Below are 22,300 nucleotides of genomic sequence, written 5' to 3'. Positions count from 1 at the left end.
ATTAAACAGAACATACATTTTATTCAGTTCTCCAAATTGACTGACTATATGTTTCTTGTCTTTGTTGAATTTAATAGTACACAGGTTAATTTGTCTTTACAGGAACTAGCTCTTCGTAGTCAGATCCCAACCATGGAGCAAGATGGTGGTACTCAGAACCCAGTGTGTTCATCAGGAATAACTCAAGAGCTCCGCACCATGACCATGAACAGTTCCGATCCTTTCCTCAACAGGTTTGTGATGAGCCCACTTGTTCAGTAGTGAGATGGGATTTGCATGTAGATGTTGGAAACTGCTGGAAGTGGGCTTTGTGCTAGTCACAGATTCGTCAGTTAAGTGGACATGTTGGGCCTCCTGCACACTGGTTTATTGCAAACACTGTTTCTCCTGACAAGAGAAAATCGATTTTAACCTTCATGGAGGGGAATATGTACTTTATGCTATAAAAACATGTCCAATAAAATGTTTTTCTTTTTAATTAAATTTCTTCATAAATTTAGGCCAATGTGTATTCTGCTACATGTTTTTGGTAGAAAAAAAAACTCCCAATAAACATATTGATTGGTTTGCGAAAGTTATATCCACCACAAACTATTGTGTGTGTGTGTGTATATACTGGAGTTTATTTAATTTTTTTTATACTAGTAATGGCGGCGATCAGTGACTTGGAGCGGGACTGCAATATTTTGTGGAGGACAATCCAGACGCCGACACTTTGTAAACCGGTGACACAAATATGGTGATTAGTGCTAAAAATATGCACTGTCACTGTACTAATGATACTGGCTGGGAAGGGGTTAAATATCTAGGGTGATCAAAGGGTTAACGGTGTGCCTAATCACAGGTGTGTACTGTGTGTGGTGCTTTTTCTAAGAGAAGTGATGGATTTTCTTTCCCTGCATTTTTCCCCTGCTTTACAGGGAAAGAAAATCCATCACTTCTCCCCTGTCAGAATGAAGCTCTGCCTTGTTTAAATAGGCAGAGTTCCATTGTGTGTTTTCCTGACAATTGGCGGGTGCAGGCAGACATCCATTCACTGGCACCCACTGATCGGCTTCTGCTATGACAAATCACAGCAGAAGCGGCACGCTCCCTACCCGAAATTGCAGAATCATGTATATATATGTGATTCTGAGCAGCACGGCCTGTAGCAGTAAATCTGCTATGGGGTGGTCAGCAAGTGGTTAAAAGTGCACCTAGGCTGCATTTTTCAGGTACATTTTGGTTGTTTGTTTTATTGGCTAGAATGTTCATTTTGTCGGGCCATTGAAATTAGTGAATGCCCAAGCACTAAATGCGCCTAGGAGCGTTTAGCTTTTTTATGCCTGAAAGCTCCTGCCTCTAAACTCTGTTGCTCCTAATCTCTTCTAAAAGCCTATTTGTGCATGGACACAGGCTTTTATTGAGGTGCATTAAGGAGCTTCGTCAAACACCAAAACCCTCGGTTTAGGAGCAGCATTGTACATGAGGCCTTAGAGTGTGGTAAGGAGGGGGTAGACTGTCTACACCAGCTTTGCCTGGTGGTGTGGAGCAGTGTGTATGACAATGAAAAAGACACTGCATGCTTATATGTACATGAAAGGGGTTCATAATGTTTAAAAAGTGGGTCATACAACCTGATGCTTGAGACCTTTTTCCCCGGTGTCTCTCTGCATGTGACAGTTGAAAAAGACAATACTTCTATATCCTTTCCTTTTTCTATCTTGGCTGACACATTCTGCCTTGTGTTTGCAGTGGCACATATCACTCCAGAGATGAAAGCACAGATAGCGGATTAAGTATGAGTAGTTATAGTGTACCTAGGACCCCTGACGACTTCCTTAACAGTGTTGATGAAATGGACACAGGTGGGTGGATTTCTTTGCTTTAGATTGCATGTAAAAACTATTGGTGGTGCCTAAATACATGATAAAAATGCATGATTTTGTTTTCTACAGTTTGGAAAAATTTGTTACACCTAAGAATTGCTGCTGTTAATGCGTGCCTAACTAAGTAGAACTACAGGCAAAACTTTTTTATTTTTTTTAATTTTGGATAACGTAATGTAGGGTTATAACCCCTGTCAGATTTTTTGCCATCTTTGTCCTGTCGGGAAGATTTTTTAGCCAAACAGAAAGTGAAAGAAAATCCCTACAAATTAGGACTTCTTTGCAGCCCCCAGGTCATCAGAACAAGTGCCCCCATTGCAAGATTTTTTCTCTTTTCTGGAGACAACCCAAAATGTGGGATTTTCTTTCACCTTAAGTATGGATGATGATACTAAACAGGATAAATAGAGAGGGTGAATCTCCCTAATGGGGCACAAACATCAATAAAAACGTAATGGGTGTTTTTAATCCACGCTGTCCAAAGCTAAACAAAGGTTTGCCTTTAGTTATACTTTAATTTGTGTGTCCATATGGGTAAATGTTTGTGGACACCGAACCATCACACCCATATGACAGGGTATTACTATGGAATTTAGCCATGTGCCTAGAACAGCCTCCACCTTTTTCGGAAGGCTTTCCACAAGATTTTGGAGCATGTCTGTGGGCATTTGTCTCCATTTAGCCCAAAAAAAAAAAAAAGCATTTGCAAGATCTCAGTTTTGCGCACATAGCTTGACTGTACATGCATGGGTAGGAAACAAAGCACAGTGCTTATTCATTTAAATTCCGTCCTGAGCTTCCAGCACTTGATAGAAGGGAGGGCAATGGAATTAGAAGTTTAAAAAGTATGCATTCTTTATAGAGCACTGCATGTTCTGTACTGAGGACACTGTATCCACTTCCAGTACATCAATGGACTTTAGGTGGTTATAGTGGGATAACCCAGTTCTGTTTTTGTTTTTTTGAGCCGCGAGCGGTCGGCTCTCTTGTAAAAGCAATCCTAGCTACCAACTAACTGTTGGATTGCTTATTTGAACATTAAAAAATGGACAGCGCCATTTAAAAAAAAAAAAAGCATTCCAAAACACAGATCTTAGTGTTTTGAATGCATTTAAGGGCAGAGGGGGGATTTGGGGTCTGAGGCCCACATGATCGGGTCTGCCTGTTCGTTTTTTAAGGCGGACCTTATCGGAGCCACCCATTGACCTCTATCAATAGAGTGATCCCCACTGAGCAAGCTGAGTCGGTCCAAATGGATCCACCCGGTGTGAAAGAGGCCTTGGATCCCAGATTTCTCTAATAAGAGTACCTGTCACATGCCTATTGCTGTCACAAGAATGCTTACATTCCTTGTGACAATAATTAAAAATGATCAAAAAAGAAATTTAAAGTAACAGTGTACAAAAAGAATTAAAGTACCCCCGTACCAATGCAAGCGTGCACATCGGTCACGCACGCAGCGATTGTCCCACACGTGAGGCCATCAGATCATGGGTACTAACTCTCACGCTAGACCTCCTCTGTAAATCTAAAGTGGTAATCCTGTAAAGCTTCCCCTTTGGGTAGTTACATTTACATAGTTTGTGGCCTTTGCGCGAGCAAGCGCAATATTGAAGCGTGACATGTTTGGTATCGGCTTAACATCATCTTTTATATTTTACAAAAAAAAGCGTTATGCATTTTGTTTTTTGCATTTAAAATTTAAAAAGTGTATTAAAAAAAAAATTTGCATTAATGAAAAACCGCTGTGCAAATACTGTGTGACATAAAAAGATTGCAGACCCTCCAATTACTTCTCTAGGGACTTTGCTTTAAAAATGTTTGGGAATTCTCAATTTTATAGCAAAAAATACTGATTGTTGCACGTAAACAAAGTGTCAGAAAAGGCCTGGCGCTAAAGTGGTAAAATAGGCTACAGTTTTTTCAGTTTTTTGTTTTAAATAGCCCCCCCCCCCCCCCCCCCCCCCCCGTCTTCTTTTTACGGTCTGTTCCCAGCTGACCTGCATATGTTTACATCCACAGGTGATGCAATCAACCAAAGTAGTATGCCCTCCCAACCGAACAGATTCCCTGACTATTTGGAAGCACTTCCAGGAACAAATGTGGACCTTGGTACTTTAGAGGGGGAGGCAATGAATGTGGAAGGCGAGGAACTTATGCCAAGCCTGCAAGAAGCTTTGAGTTCTGACATCCTAAATGACATGGAGTCTGTTCTGGCTGGCACCAAACTGGATAAAGAAAGTTTCCTTACATGGTTATAGAAGCTTCCAGAAGTTTCTTGGCATGGTCAATGAAGCTTCTAGTTCCTGAAGGATTTTGCTAATCAAGGGTGCCTACAATCTTCAAACTGAACAAGGCTACTTGGCAGACTTTTATGTTCCAAATGAACAAAATCTTTTAAGACTTTTGACTTATTTTTTTTTTTTTTTGTCTCATTTTAGTATTTTTTTTTTCTCACTCATTGCTGCTTTGTTATTGCTGACACATTTTTTCACCATTGAGAGCGTAAGGTATCAACAATATTTTTAATGTCATAGCTGCCTCTTCAAGTATTTTTATGTAAAGAGATTTGGAAGTGTTGGGCCACATGCCTTTTATACCAGTAGATATTCCAGTTTCCTCTAAGTCAAATGTAAATATCATGCAGTATACTTTGTTTACCCCTTTCAGCTCCTGTTTTATATCTTCCCCAAGAACACAATTATTCCTGTTTACCACATGATAGTATTTTTGTATTTTGACTTATAAAAGATGGAATTTGTTTTTAAGTGGACAAACTGATGGATGCTTTAGCTGTATGGCTTAACTGGTTCTAGCTTGAATTTTATTCCAATTTTTTTTTTTTTTTTTTTTTCCATTTTTAAGAACAATGAAAGAAAATGTGGCAGATGTGAGATGGAGCTAACAGTTTGTATTTAATGTGATCCTCCGTTGCTCTCGGAGTATGGTTTTAAAATATGTGCAGTCTTTTTATTGGGTCAGTGCAAGATGGTGTATTCGGAATATGATAGAGTGTAATATGTAAGTAGTTTGTTACTTAGCATCTTTTGTTTTTTAAATGCTGGCTGGATAGAGGAAGTGTGATAGTGCCAATCAATGCTCCATGGAAGTCTGATGTTTTTTTATACTGTCTGTGAGGTTTAGGGGGACAACAAAATCTTTTAGAAAAGTGGTAATAGCGGAAAATAGAATTTTAAGTTTGACATACCGAACAAATCATTCCACCTACCTCCTAGTCTGTATTGTATGTGTTTTTTTTTTTTTTTTTCTTTTTCAAATGTGCCTTCTACATTAATTTCAAAGCTATAGTATATACTGTTTTGTATCGAGGGCTTATTGTATTTTGTATAATGTTATCACCAGCCAATTGCCAGACTTGGGTTTTTTTTTATTTTAATCTGAGAATGGTTCTTTGCCCCGGAGAATCATGATATATAGAATTGCTTTATCAGATGAAGCAATAATTTTTGATGGCATGGTTTTTTTTTTTTTTTTTTTTAAATCTTTTAAAAACCTTGAGGAGTGTTATTGCAATTGGATGGACACCTTACCCATTTTTGTACATTTAATATTAAATAATCATGTCTTACTGTACACGTAATTGTTTTTTTTATTAGAAAATTAAACAATAGCTAATTGTATGTGTCATCTTTGACTTTTGTATTTCAGTTGAAACTGGGGATATTTAAAATGGAACAAGTTGGTTTAAGGAAAAGTAGGCTTTTTCTTTAACAATTTTCAACATTACATGGCATTGAGCATGGGAGCATCAACAGTGTACAGAGAGATGTGGCACAGAATATCGACACTGCTCTAATCAACATTTAAGGGTCACATACCAAGTCCACAAAATCGACATAATGAGATTTGCACCTCGTGGGGAATTAACAGCTACCTGGCTGCTGCCATTAAACAAAATATAATGTACCCAAAGCCTCAGCACAGAGGTGGTATATCAAAAGAAAGTAGGGTTTTGTTAGATTTGAAAGCATATCCATTTGCTGCTTGGGTCCCCTCCTGTTGTGGGAGAGATGTATACACAATATAAATGTCAACAAAAGTACAAACCCGATTACAAAAAAGTTGGGACACTGTACAAATTGTGAATAAAAACAGAATGAAATGATGTGGAAGTTTCACATTTAAATATTTTATTCAGAATACAACATAGATGACAAATCAAATGTTTAAACTGAGAAAATGTATAATTTTAAGGGAAAAATAAGTTGATTTTAAATTTCATGGCATCAACACATCTCAAAAAAGTTGGGACACAGCCATGTTTACCACTGTGGCGTCCCCTCTTCTTTTTATAACAGTCTGCAAACGTCTGGAGACTGAGGAGACAAGTTGCTGAAGTTTAGGAATAGGAGTGTTGTCCCATTCTTGTCTAATACAGGCTCCTAGTTGCTTAACTGTCTTAGGTCTACTTTGTCGCATCTTCCTCTTTATGATGCGCCAAATGTTTTCTATTTTCTATGGGTGAAAGATCTGGACTGCAGGCTGGCCATTTCAGTACCCGGGTCCTTCTTCAACGCAGCCATGATGTTGTAATTGATGCAGTATGTGGTCTGGCATTGTCATGTTGGAAAATGCCTTCCCTGAAAGAGACAATGTCTGGATGGGAGCATATATTGTTCTAGAACTTGGATATACCTTTCAGCATTGATGGTGCCTTTCCAGATGTGTAAGCTGCCCATGCCACACTCACTCATGCAACCCCATACCATCAGAGATGCAGGCTTCTGAACTGAGCGCTGATAACGACTTGGGTTGTCTTTGTCCTCTTTAGTCCGGATGACATGGTGTCCCAGTTTTCCAAAAATAACTTCAAATTTTGATTTGTTTGACCACAGAACAGTTTTCTACTTTGCCACAGTCCATTTTAAATGAGCCTTGGCCCAGAAAAAATGCCTGCACTTTTGGATCATGTTTAGATATGGCTTCTTTTTTATAGAGTTTTAGCCGGCAACGGCGAATGGCACGGTGGATTGTGTTCACCGACAATGTTTTCTGGAAGTATTTCTGAGCACATGTTGCAGTGCCGTCTAAGGGCCGAAGATCACGGGCATCCAGTATGGTTTTCCGGCCTTAACCCTTATGCACAGAGATTGTTCCAGATTCTATGAATCTTTGGATATTATGTACTGTAGATAACTTGAAACTCTTTGCATTTTTTCTCTGAGAAACTCCTTTCTGATGATGCTCCACAATTTTTCGCCACAGCATTGGGGAAATTGGTGATCCTCTGCCCATCTTGACTTCTGAGAGAGACTGCCACTCTTTTTATACCCAATCATGTTGCCAATTGACCTAATAAGTTGTAAATTGGTCCTCCAGCTGTTCCTTTATATGTACATTTAACGTTTTCAGTCTCTTATTGCTACCTGTCCCAACTTTGTTTGGAATGTGTAGCTCTCACGAAATCCAAAATGAGCCAATATTTGTCTAATTTTTGTCAACATTTGTCCAATATAATGTCTCCCTTACATTTGATATGTTATCTATATTATATTGTGAATATAGGCTTATGAGATTTGTAAAGTAGTCCATTGCTTTTTTACTCACAATTTGTAGTGTCCCAACTTTTTTTCTAATTGGGTTTGTATAATGGAGAAGAATGGTAAAGCAAGTATTTTAGCCAAAAAAATTGGGGTGTTTCTGCAAGATCCAATTCCCTGAACTAAAGCAGCAAGGATCTTATCCAGAAACATTGAAACTAATATAAAAATAAAGTCCCACTATCTCCACTCCTGGAAATGATGGGTGCCAACAGGCAAACTCTTTTCTGCCTCTTTCCCACCGGACTTTATTAATAAATTACAACCTGAATAACTTGCACATTTGCACAAGTCAAGGGAGATTCGGACATCTTAGCGGAGGCTCAAGATTTTGCAAGTTCATTTATCAGCTTCTTGCCATATGCTGAATAAGCGCTTGATTGGCTGGCCCTTTTCAGGAAAGGTGCCTTTGCACATGCCCTGAGAAGATGAGCCTTTTTTGGAAAATCCCTTGACTGTATCAAGACAGTTATTGAGAGAATGGGGTTCCTACCCCGCTATCCACAATCGCACAACCATACGGTCCCCTACCCTATGTGTTCCATCTTTTTGCCCTCTTCAGGCATCACCATGCACTGCATTCTGTCCTTTCTTGGTAGAACCTTCATCACTAAAACCACTGGACCTCTTAAGGAGCCTTCTTTATATTGAATGTTCACCCCCACTCCTGGAAATGAGGGGTCCTAAAAGTTTTTAGAACAGAGCCACCTTCTCTCTGTTGCCCCTTGCAGGCGTACTGCTATCTTAGTTCCCCCTATTTTCTGCTTGGGAGCCCCCTCGTTTTTTTTTTTTTCTCGCCTACATTGGGACAAAGTATCCTGGAATCCTATCCTCTTGCTTCCCTGATGATTCTTAGTGCCTTCTGTGGAAATGTCAATCTCCTTCCCAGGTCCTGTCTTGAAGGCATGTAAAACCATTTATGATTCGATGAGGGGGGGGGGGGGTCAGGGCAGTCATCTATGGCTTCCCTTGGGAACGGACACCTCTTCTGTTTCCTCGGGTGATCCCTCTATAAGATTCTTCCCCCCCCTCTTCCATCTGGCTGGGTGGTTATTTTGCCTTTTTTTTTTTCTAAAGGATTTGGCCCGCTTGGAATGAGCCCCTCCTTCCCTACCTGAGCCCATTCTCTCTGAGATTGTCAGTTATTGGGCTTTTTACAGCATCGATCTGTTTTTCTGAGATTAGAGAGTCCCCACCTAATCTACTGTTCACATTTTCAAAACTGTATTTCCAAGATGACACTGGCCCACACGTGCCCCGCTTAGTAACGTTGTCAGCACCCAGTGTCTGGGCCCACATCACAATTGCTGCCAGAGTAAGTGTTGGCCGCTCTGGATCAATTGGAACCAGCAGGGAGCCATATAGCACACATCTGCTGCCCATTGCCCTATGTAGGCGATTCCTAAAGGGAAGGAGGTGTCCCACGCAGGACCAATGAATCCTATATAGAGGAATATAGGGGGGATACCCGAAGCCCTCCACACCCTCCACAAAGGAGAAGAGGGGGGAAATATTTACCATACTAGTAGTACAGAGTTAGGTACCTCTCCCAAGACCTTCTGCCTTCCCTCTGAAGTGGGAGGGGCCAGGGGGGGACACTGACAGAAACCTCAAACAATTTGGTCATATGTGCCCCCTGTGAAAAATCCTGAATTGGGCTCTGAATGTGTGACTGCTAGGATTGTTATCTAGCCCATTGGCCAGCACCGCTGTTGAGTAAAAGTCGCCAGAATAAATGTTATACAAAAAAATGAGGTAGGTAGGTTATACTCAAGACAAAAAACCTATAGTAGATAGGGGCTTGCCCCTAGGCGGTGCTTTTTTTTTTTTTTCTGCCGAGTGTCCTATTCCTGAAGCGTAAAACTTATAACCCTACGGTCAATATTCCTTACCAGGCTGTATCATACTCAGCATTCAGAGAAAGGGATTTTACGGTAAGTACAAAAAAAAAACAAATTTTTTGTTAGGTGGCTGTTTGATCCTCAGCTGATGCGTGCTTTGGCTGCAATGTGCAATCAATTCTTTTGTCCAGTACTGTACACCAAGATATGGAATTTACAGATATTTAAAAATTCCTTTAATTCTACTTAAACTCGGAGATTTAAAAAATATAATAAAAATCTACCTTTGCAGTGGGCCCCCCCACACTAAAAGTGTAAAATGAGCATAGAAGAAAAAGGTGTAATGCCTTATTCCTTGCTCTGAATCTTTGCTTTTTTCCGATGTTATGGGCCCTTGCCATGCTCTCCTACAGTGCAGGAACCATAGGCGTGTGCACAGGGCGTGACTGGGCACGCCCTAATCACCCTGTGCAGCTCAGATTGCCCTTGCTGCTCGCCCTCCCCACCCCATGTACCCCCTGCAGCGCTGCTGGCTTCCCTCTCCTGCCGTGGCAGATCATTTTCAGGTTGGAGAACTGGGAAGGGGGGCTGATAAATGTAATTTATCCCTTTTCTAAATAAACACGAGTGATTGGTACCGATCGCTCACTGTGTTCATTCATAACAAACATAGTAAACTGTTTACTATGCGTCAGTTTGTGAATGAACAGGAAGACACTCAGCACAGAGCACTTCTCAATCATTCACTGTCCAGTGCAGCTGAGGCTGCAGAGAAAGGGACTGGCAAATCTGTCCCCAGTCTTTCTTTGTCTCTAAAGTGAGAGGGTTTGAGCTTTGCAGTGCACACCCTAATGCAATAGGCTGTGCACACCTATGGCAGGAACTAATGGTTCTTGATGTCGGCGTGCAACTGCCAACCCGAGTGCCTTAAAGCTGAGACTGGGGGGGGGGGGGGGATGTTGTCATACATGGACGGAGAATGCTGCAGTAAGGCCAATGATATTGCGCCTGGTTTTATTACCCTTAGACGTGAAGAGCATTTAACCCTTGCAATGTGGAGAGATCCCACTAAGGGTAATTTTTTTGGAGCGGAGCATTGATTGTATGTGGCATGTTTTACATTCAGTGTTTTGAGGTAAGTGATTGTTTGGAGAAAGTAACATTTTGTATCTGCAGCTACCGATCCATAAACTGGCTTTAACGTTGGTTGTTTACACTGGTTGCCTGGTGATGTGTTCCTCTTACAGAGGAATAAATGTGAATCTTTTTAAACTTGTATGTGAACTTGAGAAAGCGTGAGGATACCCCAAACTGTCTTTCACTGTATATGATTTTCTTGCCCCATGGGAGAATGAAGTAAATAATCTAATTTGTATATTAGGGTATGCCACACACCACTCTTACTGTATTTTGGACTTAAAATGGTACAACGCCTTGTTATATTAAATTGCATTTTTTTTTTTTTTTTAAAGTATGCTCAAAGGATAAGTTCACCTTTGGAAACGTTGCATGTTCCCACTGCTCAGTCTCCCTGTGACAGCAGTATGGGGAGAAGTTTCCCAGTACTAGCTGTCACTTTTTGAAATTAGCGTGGCTGTGCAGGGCTCTTCCCACACAGCCACGTCATTCATGCACACAGCTCTGTGTATGAATGAACTAAATGTCCTGACATCCTTTGCAGCTGTCTGCCTGTAGTTCTCTATGAACTACCATGGCGCTGTTGAGTGCTCTGGTAGTTCATGGAGTCTTCCTGTCACTGTGAAACTGCCTGGCCATACTATATGCTCAAACTGACTGTCTTCTGGAGACCTGTATGGCATCAGCGATCTGCTGGTGCAATGCTTTCCAGGTTAAAAAAAAAATGGAAATGCACATTTTTTTACCTGCAAAAAATGTGCATTTATTTTTTTAAGTGAATTTATCCTTTACTTTGTAAAACTACCTACCTAGAATATATGGAAGGCGGAGGCTCCTTAAGAACCAATTTAATGAACTAGGCTGCAAGTTGAAGGGAAGGACCTCCAAGGTGATATTCTCTGAAATATTGCCTGTTCCATGTGCAACACAGGAAAGACAGGAAGATTAGCTGAATGCATGGCTAAATACCTGGTGTAAGGAGGAGGGATTTGGGTTTTTAGAGCACTGGGCTGACTTCGTTCATTGACAGACACAGCTCCTGTCATTCTTGACCATTGGGTTATACTGCCCTCTACAGGAGGACACTAGGCAGAAAAAACTTCTGGCTACATCCATGGGCAGTCCCAGGGGCTATACTCCCCCCCCCCCCCCCCCCCTCCCTGCTATAGTCACTCAGTTTTTGCCTATTCAGGAGTAAGGACCTAGTTCCTTGCTGGGATCTTTTGTCCTGGCAAAATCTTTTAGATAACTTTTTCCTCCTGGATTTTTCCCGGGAGATCTACTATCAACTGCCAGACTGGGCGACGGGCTGGATAATCTAGATCCAGTGGTCACCCCAGTCCGGCCAGCGAGCATGCGCAGACCTCAGCTCCGCACTGGACGGGGGCTGGCCCTGCGAGTGAGACTTCTCGTGAGGTCCCATACAACCTGGCCTCAGCCTTAGTCGCAGCGTTCATTCTGGCTGACAGCCCCCCATTTCGATGGAGAGGAGGATCTGTGGAGCAATGCCCACCTGCTTCCTGGTATGGTGAGTATCTGTCTCCCCTTATCCCTGGAAGGTTTTGGGGTGGAAGTGGGCCCCTCCTTGGGACAGTTGGACCCCCGATATCCCCTCCCACAGGCATCACCCTTGTCAAGTCCCTCATTCTGCCCCCTCCACATACGCTAAGGATGTATTTTTTTTTGGGTGGTCTGGTCACCTTCCTGGGGTAGGGGCAGGGCGCTAATGACAATGGGGGCCAGGGGGGTGCACCGCAGCCTGACGATCGATTGTGCGGGGTAGGATTATACATGGTGGGGGCTCCTGCCATGGCCTCCTATTCTGCCTGGATCTGTCCTGAGCCCTGGTCCCCCCCATTCTGGGTCCCTTCATACCTCGTGGTGCCGCCCTTTTGTTGTAGCCTGTGTATTTCTATACATGTTTGTGTAGTCCGGCGGCCAGTTTCTTGTGGGTTACCATTGCAAATAGCAGCGGCCATGACAGTGAAGCCCTGTGGGCAGCGATTTCCGCAGTAGGAGCCCCTCCTTTTCCCTGGTGCTGACTCATGGGTTATTTAGCTTCCTGATCGCTGCACGTGTATTGCAGAATTTCCGGGTGCTTGCAGGTGTCTGCGGGTTGTGAGTCTGGTGGGTTCCTCTTCCTCTCTGCTGAGGATCTCTCTGTGCCTTGTGCTTGGCGACCGGTTCGTGCTGCCAGCGTGGTGGGGGTTTGTCCCTTAGCAGTGTGTTACTTTTTGTGGGCTCCCCTTGTTGACTCCTGGAGTCCTTGGAGTACGTTTCCCCACCTGACCCCCCTCTCTGAGGCTGCAGGGCCCTCCGGGTCCCAACTTTCCATCCATGAACTGATGGCGGTCCTGGAGTCCGTCCCTTGTGTCCCAGGTGGAGGCGGCTTGTGGGCGACGGGCTAGCAAAAAGCTCCCCTCGCTATCCCCTGCTTCATCTGTCTCCTCAGAGCCTGAATCTGATTCGGCTGCCGCAGATGTGGGTCACCCTACTGGGTCTGCGACCATGCGCCTGTAATCCTCTGATAGTGAGGGTGATTCTTCCACGTCTGCGACTGTACAGGTAGATGCACTGATTGTATCTGTGCGTGAGACCCTGAAGATGGAGGATGTGGCTGAAGCTGTGGCAGAGGCGCAGGTACCCTTTGGCAATCATAAGCCATCCAGAGCGGCAAAGATGTTTCCACTTCGTGCCTATTTTGACAGAATTGTCGCTAAAGAGTGGGGACGACCAAAGCGCTTTACTAGGCGTTACCCCTATGAGGAGTCCCTTCCTAAGAAGTGGACTGTGTCACTGGTGGTGGCATCTTCAGAATGGAGTCCATTCGAACGGTGGTGGCATCCCTGTGTCAGGGGGGATTTCCTCGCCTCAATCAATATCAAGGATGCCTACCTTCACATTCCAATCCAATTATCCGTTTGTGGTGTTACCCTTTGATCTCGCCTTGGGTGTTCACAAAGGTGTTAGCCCCGGTTCTAGCCTTGGTACGCCAACGGGGGGGGGGGGGGGGGGGGAGAATCACGGTACTGGGCTACTTGGACGATCTCCTGCAAACGGAGTCTCCCTCTGCTCTGGTGGACAACCTGGAGATCACAATGCGAATACTGAGGTAGTTCGGCTGGATTCTGAATTTTCAGAAGTCTTCTCTGGTTCTGTCCACAAAGCTGGACTATCTGGGCCTGACTCTGGACTTGGCCTTAGCCAGAGTACTCCATCCTCTGCACAAACTCTAGAAATTGCTGTCCAACAGCTGGGTGTCCCTCCGGACTTGCATGCGGGTGCTTGGCCTGATGGTGTCTACCTTTTGAGGCAGTTCCGTTTGCACAGTTCCATATGAGGTCCCTGCAAAGGGAGATTTTGACCAAATGGGACAAGTCTACCCAGTCTCTGTAATATCAGATCTGGCTGAGTTGGGGAACGAGGGAGTCCTTGATATAAATGGTGGCTTTGTTCTCCGGCGCTTCAGCTTGTGAAAATCCTTTCTCCCCTTGTGGACAGTGGTCACCACGGATGCCAGCCGGTCCAGCTGGGGAGGTGGCCTCAGCAAGCATTTTCTTCAGGGGATCTGGACGCTGGAAGAGTCTAGACTACCGATCAATGTCTTGGAACTCTGAGCGATCAGACTGTGTCTGGATCATTGGACAGGCCGTCTTCAGGGTTGTCCAGTGCGCATTTATTTCGGACAATGCCACAGTCGTGGCTTATGTCAATCATCAAGGGGGCACATGAAGTGTCCTGGCGGCTCTGAAGATAGGAGGCAATTTAAGGTGGGCAGAAGGATTCGTTCCAGTCCTCCCCGCTGTACACATTCCCAGGGTGGAAAATTGGCAGGCGGATTACCTTATTCAGCAGGCGTTGGACCACGGGGGGAGCGGTCCCTTCGTCCAGAGGTGTTTCATCAGCTGTCTCGCAGGTGGGGCACCCCCGAGGTGGATTTGTTGGCGTCTTGGCTCAACAGAAAGGTGCAGAGATTTGTGGCTCGGTCAAGGGATCCTCTGGCGGATGCCACAGATGTGCTGGTGGCCCTGTGGGGTCAGTATCGGGTGATTTACGCCTTCCCTTCTCTCAAGCTTCTGCCCAGACTTATATGCAGGATCGAGGCAGAAGGGATTCCGGTCATCTTAGTGGCTCCGGACTGGCCTCGCCGGGCTTGGTACACTGATCTGGTGCGGCTGGTCGTCGACGTTCCTTTGACCGATCTTCCATCCTGCTTTACAGGCCTATTTAGTGGCTATCAATTCTGTGCGCAGGGTGTCAGAACTGGCGGTGTTATCCTGTCGTTCCCTTTACCTGGTGATTCACAGAGATAAGGTGGTTTTTCGCCCCTGTCCATCATTCCTTCCAAAGGTTGTCTCTGACTTTCATTTGAATGAAGATATTGTGTGGGTGCTTAGTGCCTCCTGGGCCTTCTGTCATCCGGCGTCAGTGATGCAGGTTTGCAAGGCCACCGGATCATCGGGGCACACTTTTTTTTTTCAAAGTTTTCTAAAGGGGATGTGTTGGCATCTCAAGGTTTTGCAGGCTGCTGTTTAGGAGGACTTGATCCTCTTTGAGGGTGTATGAGGAGGTAAGTAAACCTTGGTTGGCTGAGGATGTGGTATACTTAGATTTTGCAAAAGCGTTTGACACACCCATATGGGGGATCCGATCTGTGGCGTATGAGGTACATACTGAGGACATATTGCATGTTTTTTTTCTATCAGAGGGACCATTTTTATCTTGGACCAAGCCATCTAAGTATGTCTTTGCGCTCCTCATTGGTTACCACTGTTCGGCCTTCTATTTAGACAAATACTCTGTCTAAACTGTTTACAGCAATATTTCCTTCAGATTTACCTCTGCAGATCATCCCCCGTATATACTTGCCAATTTTCTCTACCTCGTTTTTGCCTAAACTCTGGCTATTGTGAATACCACATCTGCCTTTATAGGGAACTTGTATCCTAATAGCTCCGGAAGAAGCTTGAATTTTAAGCAAAACATGTAGGGCATCTGGCTACATGAACCTTCCCCTATGTGCAAGTTGTATCCACTCCATCAAAGGATGCTCTGCGTTGCCCTTGACATCGGTATCGAGTCATGTTGGACGTAACGTATAGCGTCCTCATGTATCATCTTGTCTTTAATATACTATTCTTGTAAACCATTTTGCATGTTTATGCCCTATTGGCAAGGTATATCTTGTCGTGCTATATGTGTACTTTGACCTACCAGTATCTCCCCCTAGGGCGTCTGTTTCTTCTCTGATTTTATGTTAATAATAAAAGTGTTCTATTTTTAATCTATTGTGCCTAGAAAGTCCATTTTCCTTTCGTTTTTTCCTAATATCTGGGATTAAAAGTACCATTTCAGTCTTTGCAGATGACACCAAGCTTTGCACTGGAACAACGTCCTTACAGGATGCCTCCAATTTACAAGCCGACCTCAATGCACTGTTTAATTGGGCAACTATGTGGAAAATTAGGTTTAATGTTGATAAATGTAAAGTTATGCACATGGAGGCTAAGAAAATGCAGGCATCATACATACTAGGGGGAGTACAACTGGGGAATCCATGTTTAATAGCATGCCAAGCTGCAGTTTCCAAAGCAAGCAAAGTCCTTTCTTGTATTAAGAGAGGCATGGACTATATATAGAGAGATATAATTTTGCCCCTGTGCAAATCTTTAGTAAGACCTCATCTGCAACATGGATTTCAGTTTTGGGCACCGGTTATCAAAAAAGAGATCAGGGACCTGGAGAAAGTGCAGAGAAGAGCAACCAAACTGATAAGAGGCATGGAGGAGCTCAGCTATGAGGAAAGATTAGAGGAACTGAATTTAATCTCTTTTGAGAAGAGGAGATTGATCAACATGTATAAATACATAAGAGATCCAGGTAGTGAACTTGAATAAATCCATATAGTGAACTTGGTGTTGAGTTATTCACTTTAAGGTCATCACAGAGGACAAGGGGGCACTCTTTACGTCTGGAGGAAAAGAGATTTTGTCACCAAATATGGAAAGCTTTCTTTACAGTAAGAGCTGTGAAAATGTGGAATAGACTCCCTCCAGAGGTGGTTCTGGCCAGCTCAGTAGATTGCTTTAAAAAAAAAAAAAAAAGGCCTGGATTCTTTCCTAGGTGTACTGTACATACTATAACTGGGTACTAATATTTATAGGTAAAATTGATCCAGGGAATATCCGACTGCCTCTTGGGGGATCAGGAAGGAATTTTTTCCCCGCTGTAGCAAATTGGATCATGCTTTGCTGGGGTTTTATCGCCTTCCTCTGAATCAACTGTGGGTAAAGGATTGTGTATATAGGATTGTATGTTTGTGTTTTGTTTTTTTGTTGGTTGAGCTAGATGGACTTGTGTCTTTTATCAACCTGACTAACTATGTAACCTCCTATTGCTTCCCAAATTCCTTTTTTATGTGCATTAAATCATATGAAATGGAATCCTTTGATTTAGAAAAAAAAAAAAAATCCTTTGTCCTGAGGTTTATTTGTGTCTGTGTGACTGTCAGGTTTGGTGTGCAGTAGTTAATATTTTGTGGGTACCATGACTCCTACATGTGTGCAGGGTATACAGCAGGCGCAGATTCTGTTCAGCCCCCCTTTAAAACTCTCCCACTGGCTGTGCCCATTGTTTATTTTGGCGTGCCACAGAACTTGTTTTTCTGTTCTTTTCCAGGGTGCCCCTTGTCTTGTTCTTTTATGCTTCCTTTCAGTGTATCAGAGGTACAGCTAGACAGATACACAGGCAGTCTGCAGGACTGTGGCATTACGCCCACAATCTGCTAATCGTGGGTGCGATGCTTTACAGTTCGATTACGTTTAACCACTTCTGGACCGGAAATTTTCCTGCTTAATAACCAGGCCCTATTTTGCGATTCGGCACTGTTACTTTAACGGACAATTGCGCGGTGGTGCGACGCTGTACCCAAATAAAATTGATGTCCTTTTTTTCCCCACAAATAGATTTCTCTGTCGCTCATTGACAGACGTAGTCCTCCTTGATTAATATCAACTCGGGTTTTACTGCCCTCTACAGGAGTAGGACTAGACAGGAAAGAAAACGTTCTGGCCACACCTTAGAGGCAGTCCCAGAGGGTATATCCTCTCTGCTACAGCAAATCAGTTTTTTTCTGTCTAGTTAGGAGTAAGGACCTAGATGCCTTGCTAGGATCTTCGGTCCTGGCAGGATTTTTTTCTTAGAAAGATTTTTTTTTTTAGACAGCTTTTTTCTCCAGTGTTCCTGTGAGATCTTCAAGCAAGCAAGCTGGAACTGGGCGACGGGCTGGATGTTGAGATCCAGTGGTCACCCCAGTTCAGCCTACTAGCGCGTGCAGGCCATAGCTCCGCGCTGGGTCGGCCGCGACATAGTCCCACTGGACGGGGACTGACCCTGCGAGTTAAACGTCTCGCCTGGACGCCAATGACCAACAGTCACGGCGTCCGTATTGGTCGACAACCCCCCCACCCCGGTGGAGAGGGGTTCTGTCAGGAGTTGGCGCCCGCCTGGTTCCGGTATGGTGAGTAGAATGTTCCCCCTCTCCCCCCTGCCGGGTTTGTGGTGGACGCGGGCCCCTCTCTGGGATAGTAGGATGGGTCTCCCCTCTATCCTATAACAGTCACAGATCCCCCAATTTGAGTGTGATTTTTTGTGAATAGAAACCAGGAGGCTTGGTTTGGGAGCTGACTATCTAAAATCATTGTAAGACTGTAAGGGTGACTGAAGTCAGTGGCAGTACTAAAAGGGCATTACTATTGAAGTAAAAGTTATCCTACCTGTCAGAGTGTGTACACAGGCCGATGCCTGAGTTTCTGCAGTCCAGATCGCCATTCCTCCAGCTTCCACGGGCTGCACAGCCTCCCGACGGACCGCATGCGGCCCGCCAGGGTCCTGTACCGCCGGCCAAGCTTATCACCATTCATGGTGAAGTTTGTGGGGCCGAGGCACTCCCGTAGGCCGCCAGGCCGAATACATACATTCCGCAGGCCGCTGCTAGCCGCCGCTATCCTACACAGGCCGCCGCCATTGTCTTGCAGATCGCACAAGGCCGCCATATTGGCGTAGCCTCGTGTCTCCAGCATGGGGGCGGCCATGTTTGAGGTGACCAAACACCTCGAGGAGCTATGGGGAGGCGCCGGAAGGCGTGTAAAGGGGCGGAGCCGCCTCCTTTTACCCGGGAAAGCAAGCCAAAGACTTCCTCTCTGTAATAGACAGTGCTGGAACAGGTTATATTGAAACTTCTGAGCATCAAGTGGTGAGCCTTGGGGTCTCTCTCTCTCTCTCTGTAGGGGTCCTAAAGCAGGTAACACTGAGGGGCGCTGTAGCGCTGGGGGTCTAAAAGAAAAAGAAAAATAAAGAGTTTTATTTTTCTTTTTTTGCAAATTATTTTTTTCCGGCAAGTGTCTGGAATAATCATGGACCCTGCCACACAGGTACCCCCACCTGATCCCCTCGAGGTGGCCGCAGGACCCTCCAGTTCACAGAATATTGATGCATTTACAGCAGTTTTGGAGTCTTTGGTATCCGGGGTGGAGATGGCCTGTCAGGGACGGGGGTCAAGAAAGCGACCCCCGCCTACCCCTATTTCATCTGATACTTCAGATTCTGAGATGGTCATTGCAGCTGCAGGTCCCTCTGCAGGGGCTGTTGTCTCAGGTAAAGTTCCCTCAGACAGTGAGGAGGACGTTCCTGCCTCCGCCATAGCACAAGAAGAAGCATTGGTGGACGCACTAGTTGTGGCGGTCCGGGAAACCTTAAGACTTGAGGTTTTACCGGCAGAGGTAACCGAGATGGAAATTCCCTTTGGTACTAGTAAACCTACCAAGACGGCAAAGGTTTTTCCCTTACCCAAATGTTTTGGTAATAAAATTAAAGAGGAATGGGATCATCCAAAACGTACCCTTACTGTTTCCAAGCGCATTGGACTGCAGTTCGTCTGTGACGCAGCCCTGGATGCCACCCCCTTGTTAGGGCATGCATCGATGTCAGCGGTAGTCCTCAGACGTGTGCTGTGGTTAAAATGCTGGTCGGCGGATCTAGGTTCCAAAAAAGCCTTGGCGAATCTCCCCTTTCAGGGGAATCGCCTATTTGGGGCCACCCTAGATGAGATCATTAAGGATGTCACTGGGGGCAAGAGCACTTTTTTGCCGCAGGCTGCTAAAGCTAAAGGACCTCGTAACAAGCGTGGACCTTTCTTTGCCGCTCATAAAGGGTTCGTTCGCTCCGCTGGGACGAGCGGAAAAGGCAAAGCCCCTCTAGGAGGGTTCAAGAGGCGCTGGTCGGGCAAACAAAAGGCCGACTCAGCCAAACCTTAAGTTAAGGCTAATACAGCCTGAAGGGGCGCCCCCACCCGGCTTAGGGGTGGGGGGACGTCTTCACCGGTGTTCAGATCTAGGGCTTTCCTGAATCCCAGACTAAGGGGTTCAGGAGATCATACGATCAGGATACAAGATCGAGTATCGATCACTGCTACCGGTGCGATTCTTCCCTTCCAACATTTAGGTGCTACAGGGAGCGGTAATTCCCGTTCCCTGAACAGATCATTTTCTTTACCTTTTCCAAAGATCATTCTCAGTTCCCTCCAGGAATCGGATCCGGTTGAGCAAGCGGACCAAGGAGCCTCTAGCCGGGTGACTTCGGTCTCTAATGCTCAACCAGGAGAGATCATCACTCCTGATAGGAATCAAGTTTCTGATAAATGTGTGGGAACAGAGAGCGATCAGACTTTGTCGGATTGCCTGGACCAAGCAGCTCTAGGGCAGCCTGGTTCGGATCCAGTCAGACAATATCAGGGTGATGACTTTGGTCGATCACCAAGGATTTCACCACCTGTGTCTTCATCAGAGCATCCCGGAGGTGGATCTGTTGGCATATCGGCTCAACAGGAAGGCGCGGAGGTTGGTAACGCGCGCCCGCGATCCTCTAGCGGACGCAGCAGACGCGCTGAACGGCCTGTAAAGGCAGTGTCAGCTACTACATGTCTTCCCTCCTCTCAGATTGCTGCTGAGATTTCTCCGCAGGATAGAGATGGAGGGAACTCCAGTTATCCTGGAAATTCTAGGCTAGCCTCGTCAAGCCGGTCAGGCCGACTTGGACATGCTAGTCGCGAACGCTCCTTGGAGACTTCCTCTCAGGGAGGATCTGCGGTCTCAAGGACCGATCTTCCATCGCGCTTTACAGTCGCTGGTTTTAATGGCCTGGCCATTGAGACCCAGGTACTGAAGGACAGAGGGTTGTCAGCTTCAGTTATTCCTACTCTAATTAAAGCAAGGAAAGCGACTTCCAGCAAAGTCTATTATCGCACATGGAAGACTTATATCGCGTGGTGTGAATCTTGGGGATTTCCCCCACGCACCTATTCGGTGACCCGAATCTTGGCTTTTCTGCAAAAGGGGGTTGAGCAGAAACTATCCTTGAGCACCATCAAGGGTCAGGTTTCAGCATTAGCAATCTTCTTTCAGAAGCCTTTGGCTACTCATTCCTTGGTGCGTAATTTCATCCAGGGGGTGCGGCACTTGGCTCCGCCAGTCCGCGCGCCCTTACCGCCCTGGGATCTTAATTTGGTTTTGTCGGTTCTGCAGAAACCTCCCTTTGAAAATATCAGGGAGATTCCATTGCTTACATTATCCCAGAAGGTGGCCTTCTTGGTGGCTATCACTTCTGCACGCAGGGTGTCAGAACTGGCTGCATTATCATGCCATTCCCCATATCTAGTGGTTCATAGGGATGAGGTAGTTCTTCATCCGAAGCCATCCTTTCTTCCTAAGGTGGTTTCAGAATTTCATCTGAATGAAGATATTGTGTTACCTTCCTTGTGTCCTCGGCCCAATCATCCTCGGGAATATGCGTTGCATTCCTTGGATGTGGTTCGGGCAATCAGGGTATACCTGAAGGCTACGGAATCGTTCCGTAAGACGGATTCACTTTTTGTGATCACGGATGGCCCCAGAAGGGGGTTGCCTGCATCTGCCGCGACTATCTCCAAATGGATTAGACAGACGGTGGTACAGGCTTATTCGATTAGGGGTCGGAATACTCCGTTCCCTGTTAAGGCACACTCCACTCGAGCGCTCAGTACTTCCTGGGCCTACCGCCATCAGGCGTCAGTGGTCCAGGTGTGCAAGGCGGCCACCTGGTCGTCGGTGCATACCTTTACAAAATTTTATAAAGTTGATGTGATGGCATCGGCGGATTCCTCATTTGGCCGCAAGGTTCTGCAGGCCGCAATTTGAGGAGACCGGTGGTCTACCTCGAGGGTTTTTTTCCGTTGGAATTTCAGTTGAGTCTCATCCTTTGATTGATGAGCCTTTAAGACTTCTAGTTGGCACCGGTTGGGCCTTCTAGATTGGATTTTGATTTCCATTTTCCCACCCCTCATTTGTGGTACTGCTTTGGGACGTCCCGAGTTGATATTAATCAAGGAGGACTACGTCTGTCAATGAGCGACAGAGAAAAATGGATTTTTGTAAAATCTTACCGTAAAATCCTTTTTTTTTTTTAAGCTCATTGACAGACGTAGTACCCACCCCTCTGTTTTTGAGTTGGGTTGGGTTAAATTCTCTAAACACTGCTTTGTGACATAACTGATTTGCTGTAGCAGAGAGAGAGAGGATATACCCTCTGGGACTGCCCCTAAGGTGTGGCCAGAACGTTTTCTTTCCTGTCTAGTCCTACTCCTGTAGAGGGCAGTATAACCCGAGTTGATATTAATCAAGGAGGACTACGTCTGTCAATGAGCTTAAGAGAAAAGGATTTTACGGTAAGATTTTACAAAAATCCATTTTTCTTTTGGTGGTATTTGTTCCCCTCTGCGATTTTTTATTTTTTGCGTTCTAAACCAAAAAATTGCGACAATTTAAAAAAACAAAAAAAAAAACAATATTTTTCACATTCT

The 22,300-nt window shown here is 45.0% G+C and overlaps 1 protein-coding gene across 4 annotated transcripts in view; it reads left to right on the top strand.

The window, feature by feature from the left end:
• Positions 1-5,509, top strand: part of YAP1 (Yes1 associated transcriptional regulator) — a 139,358-nt gene extending 133,849 nt beyond the window's left edge. For all 4 annotated transcript variants that reach the window (XM_082245985.1, XM_082245984.1, XM_082245983.1 and 1 more), the window contains 3 exons: positions 103-233; positions 1,735-1,847; positions 3,891-5,509. In XM_082245985.1, the coding sequence (XP_082102111.1) occupies positions 103-233; positions 1,735-1,847; positions 3,891-4,129 (483 nt within the window). In that variant the 3' untranslated portion in view covers positions 4,130-5,509. The remainder of the gene's footprint in view (positions 1-102; positions 234-1,734; positions 1,848-3,890) is intronic.
• Positions 5,510-22,300: the final 16,791 nt, after the last annotated feature.

This window comes from Pelophylax lessonae, assembly GCF_965119305.1.
Source record: "Pelophylax lessonae genome assembly, chromosome: 2".
NCBI lineage: Eukaryota > Metazoa > Chordata > Amphibia > Anura > Ranidae > Pelophylax > Pelophylax lessonae.
The sequence above is the reverse complement of the archived record's forward strand: the minus strand, read 5'-3'. Positions and strand labels throughout refer to the sequence as shown.